Consider the following 25038-nt stretch of genomic DNA (forward strand, 5'->3'; position numbering starts at 1 on the left):
TCTATTGTGTTATTGACTGTACTTTTGTTTATCCCACGTGTAACTCTGTGTTGTTTTTTGTCGCACTGCTTTGCTTTATCTTGGCCAGGTCGCAGTTGTAAATGAGAACTTGTTCTTAACTGGCCTACCTGGTTAAATAAAGGTGATATAAAAATTAAATAAAAGTGATGCAAATGAATCCAAATAGTTGAATTATGCCATACTTTTATTTTGAAGGCTAACCGCAAAGTCCACTATTGTGGCTAGCTTCACATAGATGGGTCAGACCATTAAACAAATAAGAACTGTCTTATAAATTAGGGTTATTTTAGATGACACCTAGCTATATAGTTAGCTAACTATATAGCTACTGAAAAAGATAGTAGTTTTGCTATGTTTAGCTTTTTTTTATGATCAGCACTGTAGCTGCGCGCGACAACTTTACCAGCATCATAGCATACATATCGATGAATCATTGTGACATATAAAATACGAGTGATAGTGTAATCAATGTGTAGTAACTATGTAAAACATTCATGAACGCGTTAAATTATTATGTGACGTGTAGTCATATTCAGGTCCTGATTGGTTAACAAGCTTATTTGACATGTCAAATAGTGTTAAACTGCATACTTTTTGACACGCAAAGACCCAAACGGCGTTCCATAGCAAAGACCCAAACGGCGTTCCATAGCAAAGACCCAAACGGCGTTCCATAGCAAAGACCCAAACGGCGTTCCATAGCAAAGACCCAAACGGCGTTCCATAGCAAAGACCCAAACGGCGTTCCATAGCAAAGACCCAAACGGCGTTCCATAGCAAAGACCCAAACGGCGTTCCATGAAATCCTGTTTGAGAATGAAACGAATGAACAAATGAACAACGAAACAGCACAGCAAGTAAGTGAAAGAAATAGGTTTTGATTATGTTTTACTGGTAATGGGGACATACGTAAATGCCAACAAAATAACCTTTTGGCCAGTGTGTGTGTGTGTAACCTTAAGAACAAATTCTTATTCACAATGACGGCCTACCCCGGCCAAACCCGGACGACGCTGGGCCAATTGTGCGCCGCCCTATGGCACTCCCAATCACGGTCGGATGTGATACAGCCAGAATTCGAACCAGGGACTGTAGTAAAGCCTCTTGCACCGAGAGATGCAGTGCCTTAGAGCGCTGTGCCACTCGCTCGGATGCCATGACACACATACATACATACACACACACCTATATATATATATATATATATATATATATATATATATTTCCGACTTCAACTGTATATTGTGTGGCGTACAGCAGGTCAGCCACCAGGGGGAGACTCGTTGTTCTGGGATTGATTTGCACTTTTCGCACCAAAGTACGTTCATCTCTAGGAGACAGAATGCGTCTCCTTCCTGAGCGGTATGACTGCTGCTTGGTCCCATGGTGTTTATACTTGCGTACTAATGTTTGTACAGATGAATGTAGTACCTTCAGGCGTTTGGAAATTTCTCCCAAGGATGAACAATTCTTTTCTGAGCTCTTGGCTGATTTCTTTTGATTTTCCCATGATGTCAAGCAAAGAGGCACTGAGTTTGAAGGTAGGCCTTGAAATACATCCACAGGTACACCTCCAATTGACTAAAATGATGTCAATTAGCCTATCAGAAGCTTCTAAAGCCATGACATCATTTTCTGGAATTTTCCAAGCTGTTTAAAGGCACAGTCAACTTAGCTTCCGTAAACTTCTGACCCACTGGAATTGTGATACAGTGAATTATAAGTGAAATAATCTGTCTGTAAACAATTGTTGGAAAAATTACTTGTCATGCACAAAGTAGATGTCCTAACTGACTTGCCAAAACTATAGTTTGTTAACAATGTCTACACTGTATTTCTGATCAATTATAATTTATTTGAAGGGACAAAAAACGTGCTTTTCTTTCAAAAACAAGGACATTTCTAAGTGACCCCAAACTTTTGAACGGTAGTGTAGTTGTGTGGTTGTGGTCAGTAGTTGTGTGGTCAGAAGTTGTGTGGTTGTGTTCAGTAGTTGTGTGGTCAGAAGTTGTGTGGTTGTGTTCAGTAGTTGTGTGGTCAGAAGTTGTGTGGTGGTCAGTAGTTGTGTTCAGTAGTTGTCTGGTCAGAAGTTGTGTGGTTGTGGTCAGTAGTTGTGTGGTCAGAAGTTGTGTGGTTGTGGTCAGTAGTTGTGTTCAGTAGTTGTCTGGTCGGAAGCTGTGTGGCTGTGTTCAGTAGTTGTGTTCAGTAGTTGTGTGGTCAGAAGTTGTGTGGTTCTGGTCAGTAGTTGTGTTCAGTAGTTGTGTGGACAGAAGTTGTGTGGTTGTGGTCAGTAGTTGTGTTCAGTAGTTGTCTGGTCAGAGGTTGTGTGGTTGTCTTCAATAGTTGTCTGGTCAGAAGTTGTGTGGTTGTGGTCATTAGTTGTGTTCAGTAGTTGTGTGGTCAGAAGTTGTGTGGTTGTGGTCAGTAGTTGTGTTCAGTAGTTGTCTGGTCAGAAGTTGTGTGGTTGTGGTCATTAGTTGTGTTCAGTAGTTGTGTGGTCAGAAGTTGTGTGGTTGTGGTCAGTAGTTGTGTGGTCAGAAGTTGTGTGGTTGTGGTCAGTAGTTGTGTTCAGTAGTTGTGTGGTCAGAAGTTGTGTGGTTGTGGTCAGTAGTTATGGTGTCAGTAGTTTTTTATTATTATATGTAGTTCTGTCCTTGAGCTGTTCTTGTCTATTAATGTTCTGTATTATGTCATGTTTCATGTTTTGTGTGGACTACAGGAAGAGTAGCTGCTGCTTTTGCAACAGCTTACGGGGATCCAAATAAAATACACAAAAAAATACCAAACTAAATCTAAAACAAGCGTGGCAGCTGAAACTGTACTATTTCCAGGTCTAAAACTCTATTGGTGCACATTAGAAACAGAGTGAGAAGTTAAACAGTTTTTAGCTGACAGTTGGCCAGGGATTCTAAAACTGGTTCCATTGTAACAGAAGGCTTTATTTTCTGCCCTGAGTGGGGATCAAACTAGCAACTTTCTACACAACACAAAGTCAATCGTCTTAGTCAACAGAGATAGAGTCTGTCACTGTGATTGTCACCAATCTACTCAGGGGTGGAAAAAATGAGACGTTCCCAAGTACAATCCTTGAATTCAGCACATTTTTACATGTCTCTAACAATTCCAATAATTCAAAAAACAACATATGTAAGGGGAATGGGATTTCAATATACTGTAGATTGGTAGAGGTCACATCTTTTTCTTGAGGTGTGACAATTTAAAACTAGAGAGAAAACAATGGGAAACAACTGCTTACAGTTCACAGTTAACGTCTAAGAATATGTTAGGTTACATCTATTTGTGGAAGTATTTTCAAGCGAACAATTTCGCATGACAAACTTCAGCCAAAGGTGTTTTTCCATCAGACTAGACTGGAAATGATGGCATATTTTGGTTGTAATTGTCACGGCTCACTAGAGTGATGGGGGTGAAGTCAGGCGCAGGAGACCACATATACGGAGTAGGGTGTTTATTTGCCTAATTCCACACAAAAATCCAAATGTGAAAAATAAACAAGGAAAAACCGTACGACAAAAATAACAATGTCCACATAAAGCGGTTGGAGCGCAGTCCAGTAACAGAAATCACGTCCTCTACAAAAATACTGTAGAAAACTAAAACACCCCACATAAACCCCACGAAAAGCAACAAACGAACAATCCCGCACAAAAACCTAAACCCAGGCAGCAAGACTAAATACCCCGCTAATTACCTAACTCAAAACAGGTGTAACACAAAACCAGACAAAACCAAAGGAAAAGAGGATCGGTGGCAGCTAGTAGGCCGGCGACGACGACCGCCGAGCGCCGCCCGAACAGGGAGAGGAGCCACCTTCGGTAGACTTCGTGACAGTAATATTTTCATCATTTGATCTGGTTGCAAGCATAGCGATGCCTGTAGCACATTAACTACAGCTGTAATAAAGATAATCTAACGTTTTACCTAATGATATATAAGGAGGGCATTTGCACAACATGTTTCACAACAGCACACAACAAAATTCCAGAGACATATTGAGCAACCAACTGATACCAATCACGACCACACCCAGAGACTGATGGCGGACTAAGCACTCACACAAAAATGTCAAGACATGAAAGCACCCTAGCCACACGAACAGACCACTGGTGTAAAGAACAACATTCCATGAATATCGCAAGCACCCAGACACGAATTACCAGAAATACACACACACACACACACACACACACACACACACACACACACACACACACACACACACACACTTAGGTGTGTTGGACTCCGAGGACAAAGGACACTGCCAAGGGCCAATGGGAAGTCGACACCACCTGGAGAATGGACCGTCCCTCCACTCATCGACCAGTCAGGAGAGCGAACCTACTAGACTCAACGTCAACACACTGTTATTTCATTGTATAAATTGGATGTACACTATGTTTCGGCGCTCTCTTCTGCTAGTTCCCTATGAGCTAAACGAAGGAGTCCGTGAACGCTTTGCCAAATATCTTTGTCTCATAATAAACTGCCTTACTATAAACTGAATCCACCCGGTCCAGCGTCTTGACTTGGTCTCCTTCTCAAATAACTAATCATCAACACAGCCATCGTTTTTTTTCTCTCAATCCCCAGTATTCCACAAGGGAATGCAGGGAAGTTCTTGCTTGCACATTATCTTGCTTACACAACAGTTGGCAGGACTAGCCCAGACATGAGTAATGTGGGGGCGAAGTGAAATTGATTTGACCTTTTTGGAATCTTGAGGAAAGACGGTGGGATGTTTGTGATGAAAGAGTTTGAGTGAGAGGGATTCTCTCCAGGGTATGGCACATGGTTCTGAAATAGAAATCCATTGGTTTTGAGTGACGCAGAGAGGAAACCTGACAGAAAAAAAACAAGTTTTAACAGCATCAGCCAGTGATTTATGTTCATGATGAAAGAGTTTGAGTCACAGGGATTCTCTCCAGGGTATGACACGTGGTTCTGAAATAGAAATCCATTGGTTTTGAGTGACGCAGAGAGGAAACCTGACAGAAAAAAAACAAGTTTTAAAAGCATCAGCCAGTGATGCACTGCTGATATGTGGGTGTTATGAGGGCTGATTATAATCTGACTGATACTTTACAGGCTGGCAGTGCAGATAAAAATGGAGTGATGTACCTTTTAGAGTTGGTTAAAATGTGGGCTGCAGTTGTAGGTTTTTAATAGTGGAGTATGTCTGTGCTTACGGATGACATAACCAAGGCCAGGGTAGCATGTATAAGGAAAATAAAAGGGGTTCTACCACAGAACCGTGAGGAATGCCAAATTCAACCTTGGAACGTTCCGATGATTTGTTACCCAGCTGAACTAATTAATAGTGCTCATAGAGGTATGATTTAAACCAGTTAAGAACCTGTCTTCGCAGAACAACTAAGCCTTCTGGTCCCTTAATAAGAATAGTATGATCAATAGTGTAAAAGGGAGAACTTAGTTCTAAAAGAACGAGAATAGAGACACGACCACGGTCTTAGGACAGCAGTAGGTCATTTAATACCTTGACAAGTGCAGTGTCAGTGCTGTGACACGGTCTAAAACCATACTGGAATGTTTCAGAGATATTGTTTGAATTTTAAAATAATGTTATCTACTGGGCTACATTATTCTCTAGTATGTTGGAAAGGGGATTGAGGTTTGGTTTCTTTAAACATGGTATAATTACAGACATTTTAAAGAACTCAGGAACAACAGTTGAAGTTGGATGTTTACATACACCTTGGCCAAATACATGTAAACTCAGTTTTTCACAATTCCTGACATTTAATCCCAGTAACAATTCCCTGTCTTAGATCAGTTAGGATCACCACTTCATTTTAAGAATGTGAAATGTCAGAAAAATAGTCGAGAGAATTATTTATTTCAGCTGTTATTTCTTTCATCACATTCCCAGTGGGTCAGAAGTTTACTTACACTCAAAACTTTTTGGGTAGCCTTCCACAAGCTTCCCACAATAAGTTTGGTGAAATTTGGCCCATTCCTTCTGACAGAACTGTTGTAACTGAGTCAGGTTTGTAGGCCTACTTGCTCGCACACGCTTTTTCAGTTCTGCCCACAAATTTTCTATAGGGTTGAAGTCAGGGCTTTGTGATGGCCACTCCAATACCTTGACTTTGTTGTCCTTAAGCCATTTTGCCACAACTTTGGAAGTATGCTTGGGGTCATTGTCCATTTGGAAGACCCATTTGCGATCAAGCTTTAACTTCCTGACTGATGTCTTGAGATGTTGCTTCAATATATCCACAATTGTCCTTACTCATGAGACCATCTATTTTGTGAAGTTCACCAGTCCATCCTGCAGCAAAGCACCCCCACAACATGATGCTGCCACCCCCGTGCTTCACAGTTGGGATGGTGTTCTTCAGCTTACAAGCCTCCCCTTTTTTCCTCCAAACATAATGATGGTCATTATGGCCAAGCTTTGTCAGACCATTGGTTAAGTAATAGTCGCATTGTACCACATGGTCTGAATCTTAGACTAACAGGACAGGTACTTGATATAATTATGCAAAACAGGCCTGTCACTTTAACAGAATGACAAGGTCCTGACTGGGGAAGGACTTTGAACTTACTGTACTAAAAAGAGATAAGAACCACACACACAAGCTCAGACTCAGTTTATACATTAGGATTCATTCAAGTTCAATCAAACGGATTTCTTTTCAAACATTGGCGGATTTGTCTGTGAGTAAATCTGAAGTTTTCTTCTATGGACTGAAGTGTTTCTGTGACATTTAATGCCCGGTGACCCTCTATCCAAAAATGATCAATATTCAACCACAATCCTATAGGCCACTTCAGTCCCGGGATTCAATCCGATCAGTGGTAGATCAGCTTTATATGATATTTAAAGCTAATTTCTGATTGAGACAATATATACAGCATTTTCCCGTGAATACAGTCTCCACAAATGTGATTACATTGCCTTTAAAAAGGTGCATATCAGACAAAACGCGATCAGATTGAATCCTGGCCTAGGTCTTATCGTAAGGCCAAATAAGGGAAGTTTTTAATTATGTTGTCTTAAAGCAACAATCCACATTTGGTGAAATAGCATCACTGTTTTCCCCAGCTCCTTTGTTATTATTTTTCATGATGAAACAGATGAGAAGCATCCGGCAGCGTGGTAAAACAAAATTGCAGTACATATTCTGCTGTTCTATCGGGCGTGCAATGATGTCCGAGGGGAAAAGAACAGTGATCTTAGTTTAAAGTAACTTCTTTGTTGTTGTAATATCCCAAACAATCATGTCGGTTTCACCAAATACAGATTCTAGCTTTAAATATGAAATATACATTTGATAATGTTTTCCTTCTCCTTCAGAAGGATGGCGTACCATCTTTGGAGCATATTCTCATGTCTTCTTGTGACATGCTTCATGGTGTCTTTGCCAGCTTGCCACAGTGGGAAGGTGCTGGTCTTTCCTCTGGAAGGAAGCCATTGGCTTCACATGGACATTCTGATCAAGGCCCTTCACGCTCAAGGACACTCCGTGACCGTGGTACGAACAAACAAAAGCTGGTACATTAAAGAAGAGTCTTCGTATTACAGCTCTATTACAGTACACATCACTGATGGAGTAGACGAGGGCTTTGTAAAGCCAATTCTCAACAAAGTCCTCGATATAGAAAGAGGTAAAAGTTCAGCTTTAAATTTCTTCAGTTTGCAGGTGGAGGCCTTGTCATTCATGTCTAAAGTTCCTAAGATGATGGCTGAAATGGTGACCAATATAATTGAAGACAAGGAGTTAATGAAGGACATAAAGGAAACCCAGTATGACCTTGTCTTGACTGACCCGGCCTGGGGAGCAGGTGTTCTGATGGCCCACTATCTTCAGCTACCTCTCGTCTACAATGTCCGCTGGGTCACCTTTGGAGAGGGACATCAGGTCATCGCACCATCCCCCATGCCTTACATTCCAATGACTGGATCTGGGCTGACGGACAAAATGACCTTCACAGAGAGAGTAAAGAATATGCTTATTAAATTGCTTGGACAAGTTCAGGACAGGTTCTTAGTGCGACCCTATTACCAAGCAGTTTGTGATGAGTATTTCCAACCGGGTGTGGACTTTAATGAGTTAATACAGGGGGCTGACTTATGGCTCATGAGAGTCGACTTTGTGTTTGAGTTCCCTCGTCCCACCATGCCTAACGTTATCTACATGGGAGGGTTTCAGTGCAAACCGGCCAAGCCCCTTCCCCAAGACCTGGAGGACTTTATTCAGAGTTCTGGAGAACACGGTGTCATTATCATGTCTTTGGGGACTTTTGTCAAGGAACTCCCGAGTGACATAACAGACGAGATAGCGACTGCTTTTGCCCAATTGCCTCAGAAGATCATCTGGAGGCACATTGGGGACAGGCCAGCGACTCTGGGCAACAACACCTTACTAGTTGACTGGATGCCGCAGAATGACCTACTAGGACATCCTAAGATGAGGCTGTTTGTAGCTCATGGAGGAACCAATGGAGTTCAAGAGGCCATCTACCATGGAGTCCCCGTTGTGGGCCTACCTCTGTTTTTCGACCAATATGACAACCTCCTTCGTCTGCAAGCAAGAGGAGGAGCAAAGATTGTGACCATAGCCACGTTAGACAATGACTTCCTCAAGGCCTTACAGGAAGCTCTTCAGGAGCCGTCCTACAGGGAGAACATGCAGAGGCTCTCCAAGCTGCACAGGGATCAGCCAATGAACCCCCTGGACCTCGCCATGTTCTGGATCGAGTATGTCATGAGACACAAAGGTACTGCTCACCTGCGTACAGAGTCCTACAGAATGCCCTGGTACTCCTACCACTCTCTGGATGTCATGACGTTCCTTCTAGCTTCTGTGCTACTGATTCTGCTGACTACTGTTGCTTTCATCAGGTGTTTATGCTTCAGAATGTGTTGTAGACGGAAAATGAAACACGAGTAACTGAAAATAGGTTTTGTGGAGGGGGGGTTAGAGCATTGGGCTAGTACCCAAAGGTTTCTGGTTTGTATTTATCCAATGGATTAAAGTGAGCAAATAAGAAATTCATCACTTTTGTTGTGGGCTTCAAATCCTTACAGCCTCGAATTAGTAATTTTTTATTGTTAAACCCTTTTGTTTAATGAAATAAAACTGTTACACATGTAGGATGGAGTAACCAGCCAGCACGGCCCTGTTTCTCTAGCGGTATCAGGTCCCATTTTTAGAGTCTTTGGTACGACTCGACCGGGAATCTGACCCCCAACGTGCCAATCTCAGGGCAGACACTGTCTATCCCTATGTATTACCCTGTCTGTGTGTAACTCTGAGGCTGCATTAATTCCTCAATCTGGGTAAGGTTCCAGTGAGTCACAGATCATCCCACTGTCTTTTAAAAACATTACATGTGACCTAGGTTGGTCTAGCAGTCTAAGCCCCTGCCTCCGCTGAAACATGGGTTTGAATCTGGTCCACTTCTATTTCAGTATACTCTTTCCTACATCTATCCAATAAACACAAAATATCAGAGGAGTGGGTCTGCCTCATCACAAAAAAAACAATGTTGAAATGTACATTTTTATTCAGTTGTACGATGTTATAAATAAAAAGTTGTTTTGTTTTAATGAGTCAGATTATCCAGTGCTTATTTTTTTATCAGTTTAAACAAGCTGTCGTTTATTTTCTTCAAGTTCCATTCATACAATAATCATACAACAGCATATTGGTCACACTGACAGGAGGAAATGTTGAGGGGTTCAGGGAGAGATGGCGACCCACACAGGGGTAAAGGGAGATCAGGGAGGAAAGGAAACCACAGGTCTGAACTTATTACATACAACTACACCCATTTCAAAACATCTACAAATTCAAAAAGACAAACATTAAGACCTGATAGCTAGTAAAACACACCCGAAACTCGACAAACATCCTGGAGAAAAATACACATTTTTCAGCAACCAGAGTGGATAAACAAAAACAAAAATGACACGCAAACATCAACAACAGACCAACCCACTGAGAGAGCAACTCAATTCTTTGATTTGCATAAACCTTTGTTAGTTTAATAAAGTTACCATGGTTTTGTCCTTTTCCTCACAAATAGGGCAAAATATGGGGGAAACACTCTCAAAAAAGTAAAACAGTGATACCTAAGAAAAAAAAGCCACAGTATGTACATAAACAGAATGCAACCAGTCAGAAAACATAAGAACTGAAATTCAACTATTCCTCTAGTCTTTCATCACCCGTTTATGACTCAGTCAATATGAGTCACCTTCTGTTAGCATACTGTACAGCGGTCTCTTTCTATCAAGATTCATTTTTTATGTTGTGATAGCTAATGGCTAATAACACCCTGGATTATGTTTGCATTACAGGCCTACAGCTGGGGGATTTTATTGGCTATTTAACTTCTTTTTTTCATGGCTTTGAAATGTCAAAGTAATGGTGACTAACTATGACTAAATTAGCTTGGTTGAAAAACTAAATAAAACAAGAAGGACCTTTCCTCTATATATTGAGAGTCCAAACCCGGTCTATTATATACACTATTGTCACGTCCTGACCAGTAGAGGGTGTAGTTGGGTCAGGACGTGGCAGAAGGGAGTGTGTGTTTTATTGTTTCATTGATTTTGGCCGTGTGACTTCCAATCAGGCACAGCTGTAGAGGGTTGTGGTTGATTGGGAGTCACACATAAGTTGCCTACGTTTCCTTTGTGTTTCGTGGGTAATTGTGCTTGTCACTGTGGTTGCACCTGACAGGACTGTGTTGGCTGTCAGTTTTGTTGTTTTTGTAAATTGCGTAGTGTTCGTTTAATGAAATATGACGAACCCTAACTCCGCTGCATTTTGGTCCACTTCTTCCATAGACAGCCGTTACAACTATATACCCAGATATGCCACCTTATTCGAGCAGCTCCTGTCATTTCTCAATGAGAAAGATAGAGCATGCAAGGTGGATGGATTCCAAATAGCTAGTGGAAAAGAGCAACTATAGAGCTAGAATATAGACTATTCACTGTATTTTTACGACTGTTCCCCTTCTGATGCGCTATAGATCCATACTCATTTAGCTTTTGAATCCTTTTGCATATGCGTTTGAATTGGCCAGAGACCAAATAAGTGTGTTGCGCACCATGAGACAGCAGAGGCTGCTGAGGGGAAGATGGCTCATAATAATGGTTGGAATGGACTAAATGGAATGGCATCTTTCCATGTTTGATACCATTCTACTTACTCCACTCCAGCCATTACCACAAGCCCATCCTCCTCAGTTAAGGTGCCACCAACCTCCTGTGCCATGAGACCATAGAGTAGAGGCATGTGTGCGTGTGTGTGTGTGTGTGTGCGCGTTTGAGGACGTGTGTGTCCCTACATGGGTCCATCTAGCTCAGCAACTCCAGGTAGGTGACGGGCACCTTGCCCTTCTGGTTGCCCCGCTCTCCCACGAGCCAGTCTGGGTCCATGCCTGGCACTGTGTAGACAGTGATGAGCTGAAACAGAGCAGGCATCACATCAGAGGGGTAATACTACAAAGTAGGATCAAGTAGTTAGCCAGCTAACTTGCCTAAATATTCTGAAATAACTTTTTTATTACTTAGAAAGATAAGCTTGAAAATGGCATGGTCTAATGACTCAAACCAAAAACACCAGTTTAGACCTTTATTTTAATTAGATTTTTTTACCCCTTTTTTCTCCCCAATTTCATGGTATCCAATTGGTAGTAGTTAGTCTTGTCTCATCACTGCAACTCCTGTATGGACTCGGGAGAGGCAAAAGTCGAGAGCCATGCGTCCTCCGAAACACATTCAAACCTAGTCGCACTGCTTCTTGACACAATGCACATTCAACCCAGAAGCCAGCCGCACCAATGTGTCAGAGGAAACACCGTACACCTGGCGACCTGGTCAGCATGCACTGCGCCTGGCCCGCCACAGGAGTCGCTAGTGCGCGATGAGACAAGGATAACCCTCCCTAACCCGGATGAAGCTGGGCCAATTGTGCGCCGCCCCATGGGCCTCCCAGTCGTGGCCGGCTGCGACAGAGCCTGGGCTCAAACCCAGAATCTCTGGTGGCACAGCTAGCACTGCGATGCAGTGCCTTAGACCACTGCGCCACCCGGGAGGCTCAGTTTAGACTTCTTATGGAGTAAGAAAATCAACAGTTATCGAAGTTCGCTAGCTAACTCAGTGAACCTGCTTTGTAGTATAACCCTCAGGCCTGGGCAAGGCCTCATGTGCACACACTTACAACAAATCACTCACCAACACACAACTCCTTAGATATCATATGCTACAGAGATCGACAGGGCTGTAACGAGTTCAGGGTTTTCATATGTTCTTATTGAATTTAAATCACATTCATTTGTTTTCTGAAACAATTCAATTTCCATTAAAAGGGAAATCAGCAGTTCGAACAATAACAAAGTGAACACCCCACCACTGATTTGGTAAACAGCTGAGGGATGGGGCTGGAGAAATGTAACCACTCCCAAACTCATGGACAGAGCTATGGATACAAGGACAGACCATCAATGATATAACATTTATAGTTTTAACTAGGATTTGAGGCTATAGTGTTTGTTTACAAAACAGTAAAACAAGCTTATATTTTAGATTCTGATGGGGTAGGCTCATGAGGCATCGATAAGTGATATTCTTCAAGAATCAATTGGGTATACAGTACCAGTTAAAAGTTTTGACACACCTACTCATTCCAGGGTTTTTCTTTATTTGTACTATTTTCTACATTGTAGAATAATAGTGAATAGATCAAAACTATGAAATAACACATATGGAATCATGTAGTAACTAAAAAAAGTTACATAAATCAAAATATATTTTATATTTGAGATTCTTCAAAGTAGCCACCCTTTGCCTTGATGAAAGCTTTGCACTCTTGGCATTGTGTTTGTTTACAGTGAGCTTCAACAGTGAGCTACAACTAGTGGCAATATTTCTACACACTCCACTTTGCCATACCCTAGGGTTTAGCTGAACCGACGCCAATGTAACAACAGTCTGAGTGCACTGAACGATACAGATGCACTGTTAACCATGTGCCAATGTACAGTTGAAGTTGGAAGGTTACATACACTTAGGTTGGAGTCATTAAAACTCGTTTTTCAACCACTCCACAAATTTCTTGTTAATGTTGTAAATGACTATTCTAGCTGTTTAATGGAATATCTACATATGCGTACGGAGGCCCATTATCAGCAACCATCACTCCTGTGTTCCAATGGCATGTTGTGTTAGCTAATCCAAGTTTATCAATTTAAAAGGCTAATTGATCATTAAAAAACCCTTTTGCAATTATGTTAGCACAGCTAAAAACTGTTGTTCTGATTGAAGAAGCAATAAAACTGGCCTTCTTTAGACTAGTTGAGTATCTGGAGCATCAGCATTTGTGGGTTCGATTACAGGTTCAAAATGGCCAGAAACAAAGAACTTTCTTCTGAAACTCATCAGTCTATTCTTGTTCTGAGAAATGAAGGCTATTCCATGCGAGAAATTTCCAAGAAACTGAAGATCTTGTACAACGCTGTGTACTACTCCCTTCACAGAACAGCGCAATCTGGCTTTAACCAGAATAGAAAAAGGAGTGGGAGGCCCCGGTGCACAACTGAGCAAGAGGACAAGTACATTAGAGTGTCTAGTTTGAGAAATGGACGCCTCACAATTCCTCAACTGGCAGCTTCATTAAACAGTACCCACAAAACACCAGTCTCAACGTCAACCGTGAAGAGGCGACTCCGCGATCCTGGCCAATAAAAATAAAATATTAAGATGGGCAAAAGTACACAGACACTGAACAGAGGAACTCTGCCTAGAAGGCCAGCATCCCGGCATCGCCTCTTCACTGTTGACTACTGACCACAACCACACAACTACAGACAAAAACCACACAACCACTGACCAAAACCACACAACTTCTGACCACAACCACACAACTTCTGACCATGGCACACAACTACTGACCACAGCTACTAACCATAACACAACTAGACCACAACCACAGAACTACTGACCACACAACTCTTTGTCCCCATGTGCAGTTGTAAACTGTAGGGGGGGGGGGGGGGTCACACCCATTGTAAATCTTAAGGCAGCAGACGAATCCTTTGTCCTCTCAGTGTGGAGGATTGGAATGTTTGTTTGAGCCTATGGAGAATCTACCTCAGAACAGTAACATGCATTAAATGGACTTTGGGACAATATATTTCATTAGCCAAAATGGTGGTAATAACGATAGATGTAATATGAACATTTTTGTCATGTTTGTTATGTTATTAAAAGTTAAATGACAATGTTATAACGTAAACATTGTAACTTCAAGAGTTTTCATAATATTTACTTGACGTTTGCATACTGTGCATTGTGTGGAAAATGTCCAGATCAAAGAGAATGTTTTTGTAAAAGTGAACTGTGAAATTTTGTTGTCTATTGAGATCAAAGTACATTGTGATACCTTGCCTCGTAACTAGATACACCCCAGAGAACTTGCCATGAAGAAAGAAAAGGCCCTTTCTGACCCGAAGGTATAAAACTTGTGAGTTAAGAATTTACAATTCAGACTAGATGACCACGCGCTGCAGGCAAGGTCTACGATTAGTAGCAACCCCAAAACGCAACACGAGGTTGAAGAAGACAAAGGAACCTCTTAACAATCAATGCTACGGTTGAGTAGATGTATCTGTATCTAAGAAGGTTGAGTAGATGTATCTGTATCTAAGAAGATGAATTCAAGCAGGACCACCCGGTTATTCTCTCCAAGGAATCTTGTGTCTACACTGCTTTCATTCCCACGCTGGAACCATTTACATGGCTGATTAGCCGTCCTCAGAAGACCCCTCTTACAGAACAAGGGCGAGGAAACAGACCACGAAGAGACAGGACACTGACATCGTGTGGACAATCAAAGACTTACACCCGGTGACAAAAGATTAAAACAAACTTTACCCATGGTGCCCCAGGTTACTGAGTTAATTATTACCTGATTAATTGAATCACTTAATTATAAACATGGTTCATTATTTGATAAACAGCAGTCGTCACATTAATGATACCAACATTACGACAGTGGGCAAGACTAAATATATGTTCTCAAATTCTGGCAAAATTGTTGATGGACTACCTATTTATTAATTGAATGGTTCTCCAATCAATTGGGTTCCAGTCTATAAATATCTGGGCTTTTGGATTGACAAGGATTTAACTTTTTTTTAAACATACTGATGAGCTACTTAAAAAGATATGATTTAAAGTGGGCTTTTTTAGAAATAGGTCTTGCCTCTCCCTGAACAGCAGGAAGCAGATTGTACAGTCAACTTTCCTGCCAGTTCTTGACTATGGTGACACAATTTACCAGAATGCAGCGGCCACTACTCTTAAACCTTTGGATGCCGTCTACCATAGCGCCCTTCGCTTTATCACAGGTGACAGTTTTAATACTCGTCACTGCATCCTGTATCAAAAGGTTGGTTAATCCTCATTAAAGTCCCGTAGATCACGTCACTATTTCCTTTTTGTTTACAACGCTCTACTACACAAGCTTCCTATTTACCTATCTTCATTGTTGAAGTATAAAAATAGAGTTGGTTAACTCTTGAGGATCCTCAGGTCCCCACTGAATTAGGTAAATCCGTATTTAGTTTTAATGTGCCTCACTGCTGGAACAATTTGCAGGACTCATTACAATTAGATGTTCTGGTGCCACTCGGGCAGTTAACCTGTTTAGGATAGGGGGCAGTATTTTCACGGCCGGATAAAAAACGTACCCGATTTAATCTGGTTATTACTCCTGCCCAGAAACTAGAATATGCATATAATTATTTTATTTGGATAGAAAACACCCTAAAGTTTCTAAAACTGTTTGAATGGTGTCTGTAAGTATAACAGAACTCATATGGCAGGCCAAAACCTGAGAAGATTCCATACAGGAAGTGCCCTGTCTGACCATTTCTTGTCCTTCTATAGCCTCTTTATCGAAAATAGAGGATCTCTGCTGTAACGTGACATTTTCTAAGGCTCCCATAGGCTCCCAGAAGGCGCCAGAATGGGGAATGATGACTCTGCAGTCCCTGGCCGAAAAACAGTAGGGGTTTTGGAAAGTGGTCGATCTGAGAACAATGACACGGGTGCACGCGTGCATGTGAAGACTCCATTTTCTATTTTCAGTGTTTGAACGAAAACAAGGTCTCCCGGTCGGAATATTATCGCTATTTTATGAGAAAAATCGCATAAAAATTGATTTTAAACAGCGTTTGACATGCTTCGAAGTACGGTAATGGAATATTTGGAAATTTTTTGTCACGATACGCGCCGGCGCGTCACCCTTCGGATAGTGTCTTGAACGCAAGAACAAAACGCAGCTATTTGGATATAACTATGGATTATTTGGAACCAAAACAACATTGGGTGTTGAAGTAGAAGTCCTGGGAGTGCATTCTGACGAAGAACAGCAAAGGTAATCCAATTTTTCTTATAGTAAATCTGAGTTTGGTGAGTGCCAAACTTGGTGGGTGTCAAAATAGCTAGCCATGATGGCCGGGCTATCTACTCAGAATATTGCAAAATGTGCTTTCACCGAAAAACTATTTTAAAATCGGACACCGCGATTGCATAAAGGAGTTCTGTATCTATAATTCTTAAAATAATTGTTTTGTTTTTTGTGAACGTTTATCGTGAGTAATTTAGTAAATTCACCGGAAGTTTTCAGTGGGTATGCTAGTTCTGAACGTCACATGCTAATGTAAAAAGCTGGTTTTTGATATAAATATGAACTTGATTGAACAAAACATGCATGTATTGTATAACATAATGTCCTAGGAGTGTCATCTGATGAAGATCATCAAAGGTTAGTGCTGCATTTAGCTGTGGTTTTGGTTTTTGTGACATTATATGCTAGCTTGAAAAATGGGTGTATGATTATTTCTGGCTGGGTACTCTCCTAACATAATCTAATGTTTTGCTTTCGTTGTAAAGCCTTTTTGAAATCGGACAATGTGGTTAGATAAAGGAGAGTCTTGTCTTTAAAATGGTGTAAAATAGTCATATGTTTGAAAAATTGAAGTTTGGGGATTTTTGAGGTGTTTGTAATTCGCGCCACGCCCTATCATTGGATATTGGAGCAGGTGTTCTGCTAGCGGAACATCTAGATGTAAGAGGTTTTAAGGGTGTTAATTGAGGACCTAGTAGCTGTGGACTGTAAATGTTTTTCATAAATGTTGTTGTTTTGTTTTACATTGTATTGTTGTGATCAGGGCACCCTTTGGAATAAGACCATGCTCTCAATGTTGTTGTCCCCTGAATAAATAAAGAATAATAAAAAACACCAACAATTAAGACCCTGCCCGGCCGCGGAGGTTCAGAGGAATAGGAGGACGTCAAAGAGCGGTGAATGTAGTGGAGGTGAAACAATAGCGTGTTGGCTAGAGTACATCAGTGATATCAACTTCCCTGAGATCTTAAGCCAACTGTCGTTCGCGGCATTGAGTTGCAGTGTTATTGCAGAAAGTTGTTAGTCTAGCTTTCTCTATAAGACTAATAGTCACAAGGTGCTGCTGACATTCTTAACTGTGCATATATCAAACCATTATGTCAGCAATGACTGATGAGAATTAAGAGATGATGTTGTCTGTAGCGACCTAGTGTGCTGTACACCAGAGGGGAACACCCTTTTCCATGCTGGAGTAGAGACACAGGCAGACATACCTGCCCACCAGCGTGTCTTCACCCACGCAACCCTGTTATAACCACACTGGGCTATTTTTAACAACAAGGCTCTTCATTTGCCTTCCGCGTTAATTATTTAACACTGGGAAAGGTATGATGGTCAGATGTCAGCCAACTGTCACTTCCTTTGGACAACTGTGGCTAAGTTAATTAAACAGTATTTTTCCATCACACTACGATCATTAATAACAATCACCTCTGACGTTGTCCACTTCAACTGGTCCTTAGGGTGTAGTTAAGATTCACGTTTGGAACGGCAAGTGCTGTTTGTATTTCCATTGTACAAGTGATGTCATTAGTTCAAATTCCCTTTTGACATACAGAGTTATTATTAAAGTGAAATATACAGATAGATACATATATTTACTGTATGTTTTTCTTTGCTACTATGATCCAGATAAAGATATATGATCTGATACCCAGCCAGCTGGCCCAGGCAAAACTCAATATGCAACCGATTTAGCAAAACTCTAGTCTAGAATATAACTGGCTTACAGAAATAGATGTACAAAATTAAACATGTTTTTAGATAACTTTAGATAACACATAAAAAATGAAACCCATTTTAGTTTGACAATCCTGTGACAAGGATATGGATTTCATAGCATAGGGGTCCAAAATGGGTCACCTTTGTCTATAAATGGTTTTTCATACAGGTCTAAAAATCACATTCACATGAACCATTTCTCTACACATGAAATGTTTTTAAAATGAAAAGGGGTTGTGTGGGAATGTGGCTCAGTGGTAGCTAGCACTATAGTCCAATAAGCACACATTGTTATTCTCCTTAAAGTCTAAATTATCCTTTTTTGCATACAGAATGCAATGACCCTGGCCAGCAGCATCCCACCCTGCATCCCACTGCTGGCTTGCTTCTGAAGCTAAGCAGGGTTGGTCCTGGTCAGTCACTGGATGGGAGACTAGATGCTGCTGGAAGTGGTGTTGGAGGGCCAGAAGGAGGCAACCTTTTCTCTAGTCTAAAAATAATATCCCAAAGCCCCAGGTCAGTGATTGGGATATTGCCCTGTGTATGGTGCTGTCTTTTGGATGGGATGTTAAATGGGTGTCCTGACTCTCTGTGGTTACTAAAGATCCCATGTCACTTATTGTAAGAGTAGGGGTGTTAACCCTGGTGTCCTGGCTAAATTCCTGATCTGGCTTTCATGCTACTGCATCATCCCCAGCTTACAATTGGCTCTTTCCTCTCCTCTCACCTGTAACTATTCCCCAGGTTGTTGCTGTAAATGAGAATGTGTTCTCAGTCAACTTACCAGGTTAAATAAAAGACCCTACAGCAAACTAAACAGCAAGGAACCTACTAAAAAGAACAACATTTGAATCACACCGATACAAAAGCTGGAAAACATAAGTGACATAAAATGTTAATACTAAATCAAATAGCATAAACCAGGATGACACCTTTGGCTATTGCGTCACCCATTCCCTAACGTAGGAGTTAAACAAATTCCCAAACCGGTACTAGGTAGCTGTTTAAACAGATATCTTTCTCCCACACAACCACACACTCTCCTTATAACCACAAACAGAAGATATTCATTGACACAACATGCAGGCTACATTCACACCCACATAAAACCTCCATGTAAACACTTTCTCTTGCCATGGGTACTGTGATCAGTAGGTGGAGGAAATCAGTTATTTGCTTGTGTCTCAGGAGCTGTCATCGAACAAAACATGAAATATATTGAGTTGCCATGTGTGTACATTTCCCTTACGAAACAGCCCAACGATTTACTTCTGTTTTCTATACCCAATTACCTTAGTAGACCACTAACCTTTTTGCTCCTAGTATTCAACGCCACTGATCAGAAATATTGATAAAATGTTGCACAGTGCAATAACATACAATTAGGTTAAACCCAGTAGCTCTTTTGCCATGGTCAAATAAAATCCCAGTTGGTTTTGGGTACTGTAAAAACCTACCACCACAACCTGGACTCAGGGGTAGACATAACATAGTAAACATAAATCCGGGACACTCCAATTAGAATATGTTACGTTTGGTAAGGTATGCATTCATTTGTGGATGTCCATCATCCATTTCATATGATATGTTCCGAATTACATTTCATACATTATGTTCCGAATTTACAAAGCGTTTGATATGTTACGAATTCCAATTTGTTGTGGCTAACGTTAGCTAGGTTAAGGTTAGGCTTAGGAGATAGGTTAAGGTTAGAGTTGGGGAAAGGTTTAGCTAACATGTTAAGTAGTTGCAAAGTAACTAAAAAGTAGTAAGTAGTTGCTAATTAGCTAAAATGACAAGGTTGTCCGTGATGAGATTCGAACACTCAACCGTTATATTCTACAAGACTCAATGGGTATATATCACTAATTTAAAAGTCCAAAAATGGATGAAGCAATAGCAGATTTCCCATTTTAGAGCTTATCATCAAGGGGAGACCAGAGGGGTATACTACAAAGCAGGATAAAGGAGTTTGCCAGCTAACTTGCCTAAATATTCTGATATAACTTTAAAGATAAGCTTGAAATGGGCATAGTCTAATTGTTTCAACAAGCAAGAACACATACCGAAGTCTAGCTGTTTTAATGAACCAGAAAATCTATAGTTATTTCTGGTTGCTTATCAAAGTTAGCTGGCTAACTTGTTGATCATGCTTTGTAATATACCCCTCAGTAGTTAGGTAAACCATGTGGAGTGATTCATTATGTTTAAGATCAGAGGGGAAAGAGTAATCCATTTAACTGCAGTGTAGAAACATCTTTCCATTACACACACTGTGACCACATCCACTGACAAAGAAATAGAAAACTTCCAGGGATAATGACACAACCTTTTTAGGCCAGGATTCACACTTAGGAACCCACGCACAGGGATAGTTCAATTGTCATCTATCCAACTTTCACTGCTTTACCTCAGGTTTCTCTTTCATTCAAGGAAGAATCCCAAAGTAGAAATCTGTTTTTTACAGAAATTAAATACTTTATTCACAGAAAGGCCAATATAAAGTATATGTTACTTGGTAACATATTTAAAAGGATAGTTCACCTAAATTACAAAATGACATATTGGTGTCCTTACCATGTAAGCAGTCTATGGACAAGGTAAGATTGCCTACAGGGGAAGGAAACGAATGTGCAATTTTGTAATTTGGGTGAACTATCCCTTTGAGGAGCAGTTTTAACATAAAATCTACCAAATGGTGCATCCAGACAGAATAACATAAAACCTATGAAGTGGTGCTTCCAGACAGAATAACATACAGTAAATGGAGTGTAATACCTTTCCCTAGGGCTACGGCCACACAGAGATTTTGTGTTAGAAAATTGCTTATTGAGCCAATGGGTTTGTATGGGAGTAATCCATTGACAGGTGATGGACAACAGAGAAGTGTATGCAACTCGTCTGAAAATTATTTACTTGAGTTTTTGAGGGACACAAAAATAAAAACAACATATGCCTGTAGCGGCTGTAGCCCAAGGGTCAATGTCACGTACGTCGTAGGAAGGAGACCAAAGCACAGTGTGCGTATCATTCCACATCTTTATTATATTGTGAAACTTATCCAAACAAACAATAAATTACAAACAAACCACAACAAAAGCGGTGCACCATGCACTAACTCAAAATAATCTCCCACCAACACAGGTGGGGAAAACAAGTACTTAAATATGATCCCCAATTAGAGACAACGATGACCAGCTGCTTCTAATTGGGCATTATACAAAAAAACCAACATAGAAAAAAGAAACTAGAACCCAACATAGAAAAATGTAAGTAGATAAAACCCCCCCAGTCATGACCTGACCTACTCTACCATAGAAAATAAGAGCACTCAATGGTCAGGACGTGACAGTCAAATCCTACCTTGACTCTTGCACAAAACTCATGCGTTAAAGAATTAGGCAAATGTTTGAGTTAGGAATTGACCCCACTCTATAAAATCATAATAAGTTATTTCATTTAACAACAATTATTGAACAACAATTGAATTCATTTTGATCAAGAAAGGAATGTGTAGCAAACAGTACATACTATGAAATTAATGTATGAATACATTCATATTGTACCTTTATTTAACTAGGCAAGTCAGCTAAGAACAAATTCTTACTTACAATGACAGCCTACGAACAGTGGGTTAACTGCCTTGTTCAGGAGCAGAACAACAGATTTTTACCTTGACAGCTTTGGGATTTGATCTAGCAACCTTTCAGTTACTGGTCCAATGGTCTAACCACTAGGCTACCTGCCACCCTGAAATAAGGTCAGCTTTGTCAGAAGGAAAGCCTTAACTAATACCTGCATGTTACAGGAGTATTGTATCCACAAGGATTTTAAAATGTGCCTTGAAACATGCACTGGTCCTACTAAAAGTAAGCATGGAAATAAATAATATAAATCCACACAGACTGCATATTTTTGGAATAGACACGTACTCCTTGTCTAGAGGAGAAAAGCACCAATATACATGGTAGTCTCTGTTGAACAGTCAATCAGTTCATAATTGTCTTCATTAATGGACACCCTCAGGAGGTCCCCTTCCTCCAGAGCAACCACCTGTCCCGTGTACACAGTCCTCGCTCCTCTCCTATTGTCTGGTATGCTATCCTTGACTTCCATGATAAGACAATTATCTTGGTAGCTATTGGAGAATTTCAGGACTTTCAGGCTAAGAAAATGGATCTCGCCAGATACCTTGTCTTTATCCGGCATTCGAAAGTTGACCCCTACGTAGACAAAGTATCGGCCTCCCTGAGGGACAACCAGAGCATGCTTTTTCTCATCATAGGTGAAATTTTGCATGTGCACCAAGCCAATGGCCTTGTGTTCCCATTGGATGTAATCTTCAGGCACTGAGTTGCACCTTGATGATGCTGGAGGTAGGAGAAGATGGAGAGGATCAGAGGAAATATATCCACTTGATATTCAACACACAAAAAGCCAACATTCCTGACAGCTGCCCTTGCACAATATTACCACAGCTCAATGTGCACAATATAGCCTATTTGCAAACTAAGCAGGAAGTTTGATTAGGCATGTGAATAACACCATACCCATACACTTGGGATTTCTCAGTGATATCCAAAAAGCATGTGGTTCCTTAAAGAGAATCATAAAGGCACATCTAGGCTACATGAGATAATACAATTGTATAACAATATAACATTTCTTTTTACAAAGTTGCAAACCTACACATCCGGTCCATTCACACGCAGGCATATATATATATATATATATATATATATATATATATATATATATATATATATATATATATATATATATATATATATATATATATAAAAACAGGCTTTACTAAGACATACTTGTCAGGTGAGCGCTTGGCTTCAGGTTCTGTCCTTGCCGATCTGGTAGGAAAAAGAAAAAAACGATCAGCGCATGCTTGCTTTACGCTGCTGATAGACGCGCCTCTCGAGGCTTAAATCATGAAATCAAAGGAATGTACTATGGAAGACATATCATACGAAATAGTTACATACCTATAGCTTGCTGTCGTGAGTATTCTGCAGGTTTGAGTGAATGCTACAAACACAAGTTAATTATTAATGGTCACCCACAGTAATGAAAGTTAAAGTTCCATTAAAATCTAATGCTAAAGCTCTCCGGCATCTGTCTGCCCCGTTAAAAACATATGGATGTCGCATTGCTTACCTTCTCATTACAGTCTCTATTCACACGCTGGGTAAAGACAAATACAGCTGCACAACCCAGAACCAAGAATAACGTGACAAGACGCAAGCGACTCTCCTGTCGCTTCATTTCTTGACAGTGTTTGACCAAAAGAACAACAGACTCTTGCTGCGCCATTGAAATCACGGTATCGTGAGGAATCTCGCTGTTCCTTGCGCACTTATCCATATCAAACCACCACTACGAAGTCTAAAGTAACGTTTTATCTTCTTAATGAAATACATCCGAATTTATAGTTCTGCTACCGCCTACGCGACTCGGCTCTCAGTGCCTTTCCCTGCACATGTGCCCCGGGAAAATCCCAGTCTTGCATTAACAGACTATCCCTCATGCTGGTATAAATGACCACTCTCAAATTAATCGACAGAGCTGTGGGTGTGAAGGTAGTATTTTATCATGCGCAAATGAAGGCAGTTCAATGTAGACAAAAGATGAATGACGCTCTTTTATCTTCTATTAATAGAGAGTTTCCTGATAAAAATACCTGTATGCCTATGGATGCGTAGCTAGCTATGTAGCCGATCTGTGTAGGACCCTAAACGTTTGATATACATATTAGTTCAGAACCTAGCTATGAACCTCAGCTATCATAGCCAGTTGTATCAACTTCAAAACAGTCTGAATGACATTAATGAAGCCTATGGATTGAGTAGAATGTAATATAACTTTGTGCCAAGGATGCAAGTCGCATATACACAGAGGTGTGAACTCAGTCACAAATATGATGACTTGCAACTCAACTTTAACATCAATAACTCGCGACTTAACTTGGACTTGAGCCTTTTGACTCGAACTGACTTGATACCCTCCCCAAGCCCAGATATTAAAAATGATGTTATTAAAAAATAGGGTGAATTCAGATGGAGCCCTTGGAAAGATGATACCCCAAATGATTATTTTCGGATATAAAGACTACGCTTTATAAACAAAAAAACGGATTGCAACTTGCAAAACATGCGCGAAGAAAATGACCGGCTTCCAATTTTGTAGCTCAATCTTGGGTGCAATGTTCACGTTCCCGCACTGACTGACTGTGTGGAGGCTCATTGATTTAACGTTACGTTAGCCTACATGCTACACTAGCAAATATATAAATTATATAGCTCTCGGCTGTATTAGCCACGATTTACCATTCTTTGTGCAGCTTCAAATGTCGAACAAAATTGGAAGTCTGTCATTTTCTTCGCGCATGTTTTGCAAGTTGCAATCCGTTTTTTGTCAGGTTTTTACAGTACCCAAAACCAACTGGGATTTTATTTGACCATGGCAAAAGAGCTACTGGGTTTAACCTAATTGTATGTTATTGCACTGTGCAACATTTTATCAATATTTCTGATCAGTGTCGTTGAATACTAGGAGCAAAAAGGTTAGTGGTCTACTAAGGTAATTGGGTATAGAAAACAGAAGTAAATCGTTGGGCTGTTTCGTAAGGGAAATATACACACATGGCAACTCAATATATTTCATGTTTTGTTCGATGACAGCTCCTGAGACACAAGCAAATAACTGATTTCCTCCACCTACTGATCACAGTACCCATGGCAAGAGAAAGTGTTTACATGGAGGTTTTATGTGGGTGTGAATGTAGCCTGCATGTTGTGTCAATGAATATCTT

At 40.6% G+C, this 25038-nt stretch overlaps 1 protein-coding gene and 1 non-coding gene across 3 annotated transcripts; one reads left to right on the forward strand and one right to left on the reverse strand.

Moving 5' to 3' along the window:
• Positions 1-6603: 6603 nt before the first annotated feature.
• LOC106570023 (UDP-glucuronosyltransferase 2B20) lies at positions 6604-9619 on the forward strand. Of its 2 annotated transcripts, none has more exons than XM_045693102.2 (2): positions 6604-6720; positions 7361-9619. In XM_045693102.2, exon 2 carries the CDS (start codon positions 7365-7367, stop codon positions 8955-8957), a length of 1593 nt encoding a protein of 530 aa, XP_045549058.1. In that variant the 5' UTR covers positions 6604-6720; positions 7361-7364; the 3' UTR covers positions 8958-9619. The 2 variants fall into 2 exon arrangements, with proteins under 2 accessions (XP_045549058.1, XP_082812420.1); XM_082956294.1 differs by having other exon boundaries at positions 6622-6720; positions 7364-9619.
• An 11617-nt stretch (positions 9620-21236) lies between these two features.
• LOC106570078 (uncharacterized) lies at positions 21237-23918 on the reverse strand. Its single transcript, XR_014378889.1, has 4 exons — positions 23385-23918; positions 23213-23255; positions 23039-23080; positions 21237-22585 (listed from the first exon to the last, which is right to left on the reverse strand). It is a non-coding gene; the product is annotated as an uncharacterized LOC106570078 (transcript).
• Positions 23919-25038: the final 1120 nt, after the last annotated feature.

Source organism: Salmo salar, chromosome 01, assembly GCF_965601325.2.
Source record: "Salmo salar chromosome 01, fSalSal1, whole genome shotgun sequence".
NCBI lineage: Eukaryota > Metazoa > Chordata > Actinopteri > Salmoniformes > Salmonidae > Salmo > Salmo salar.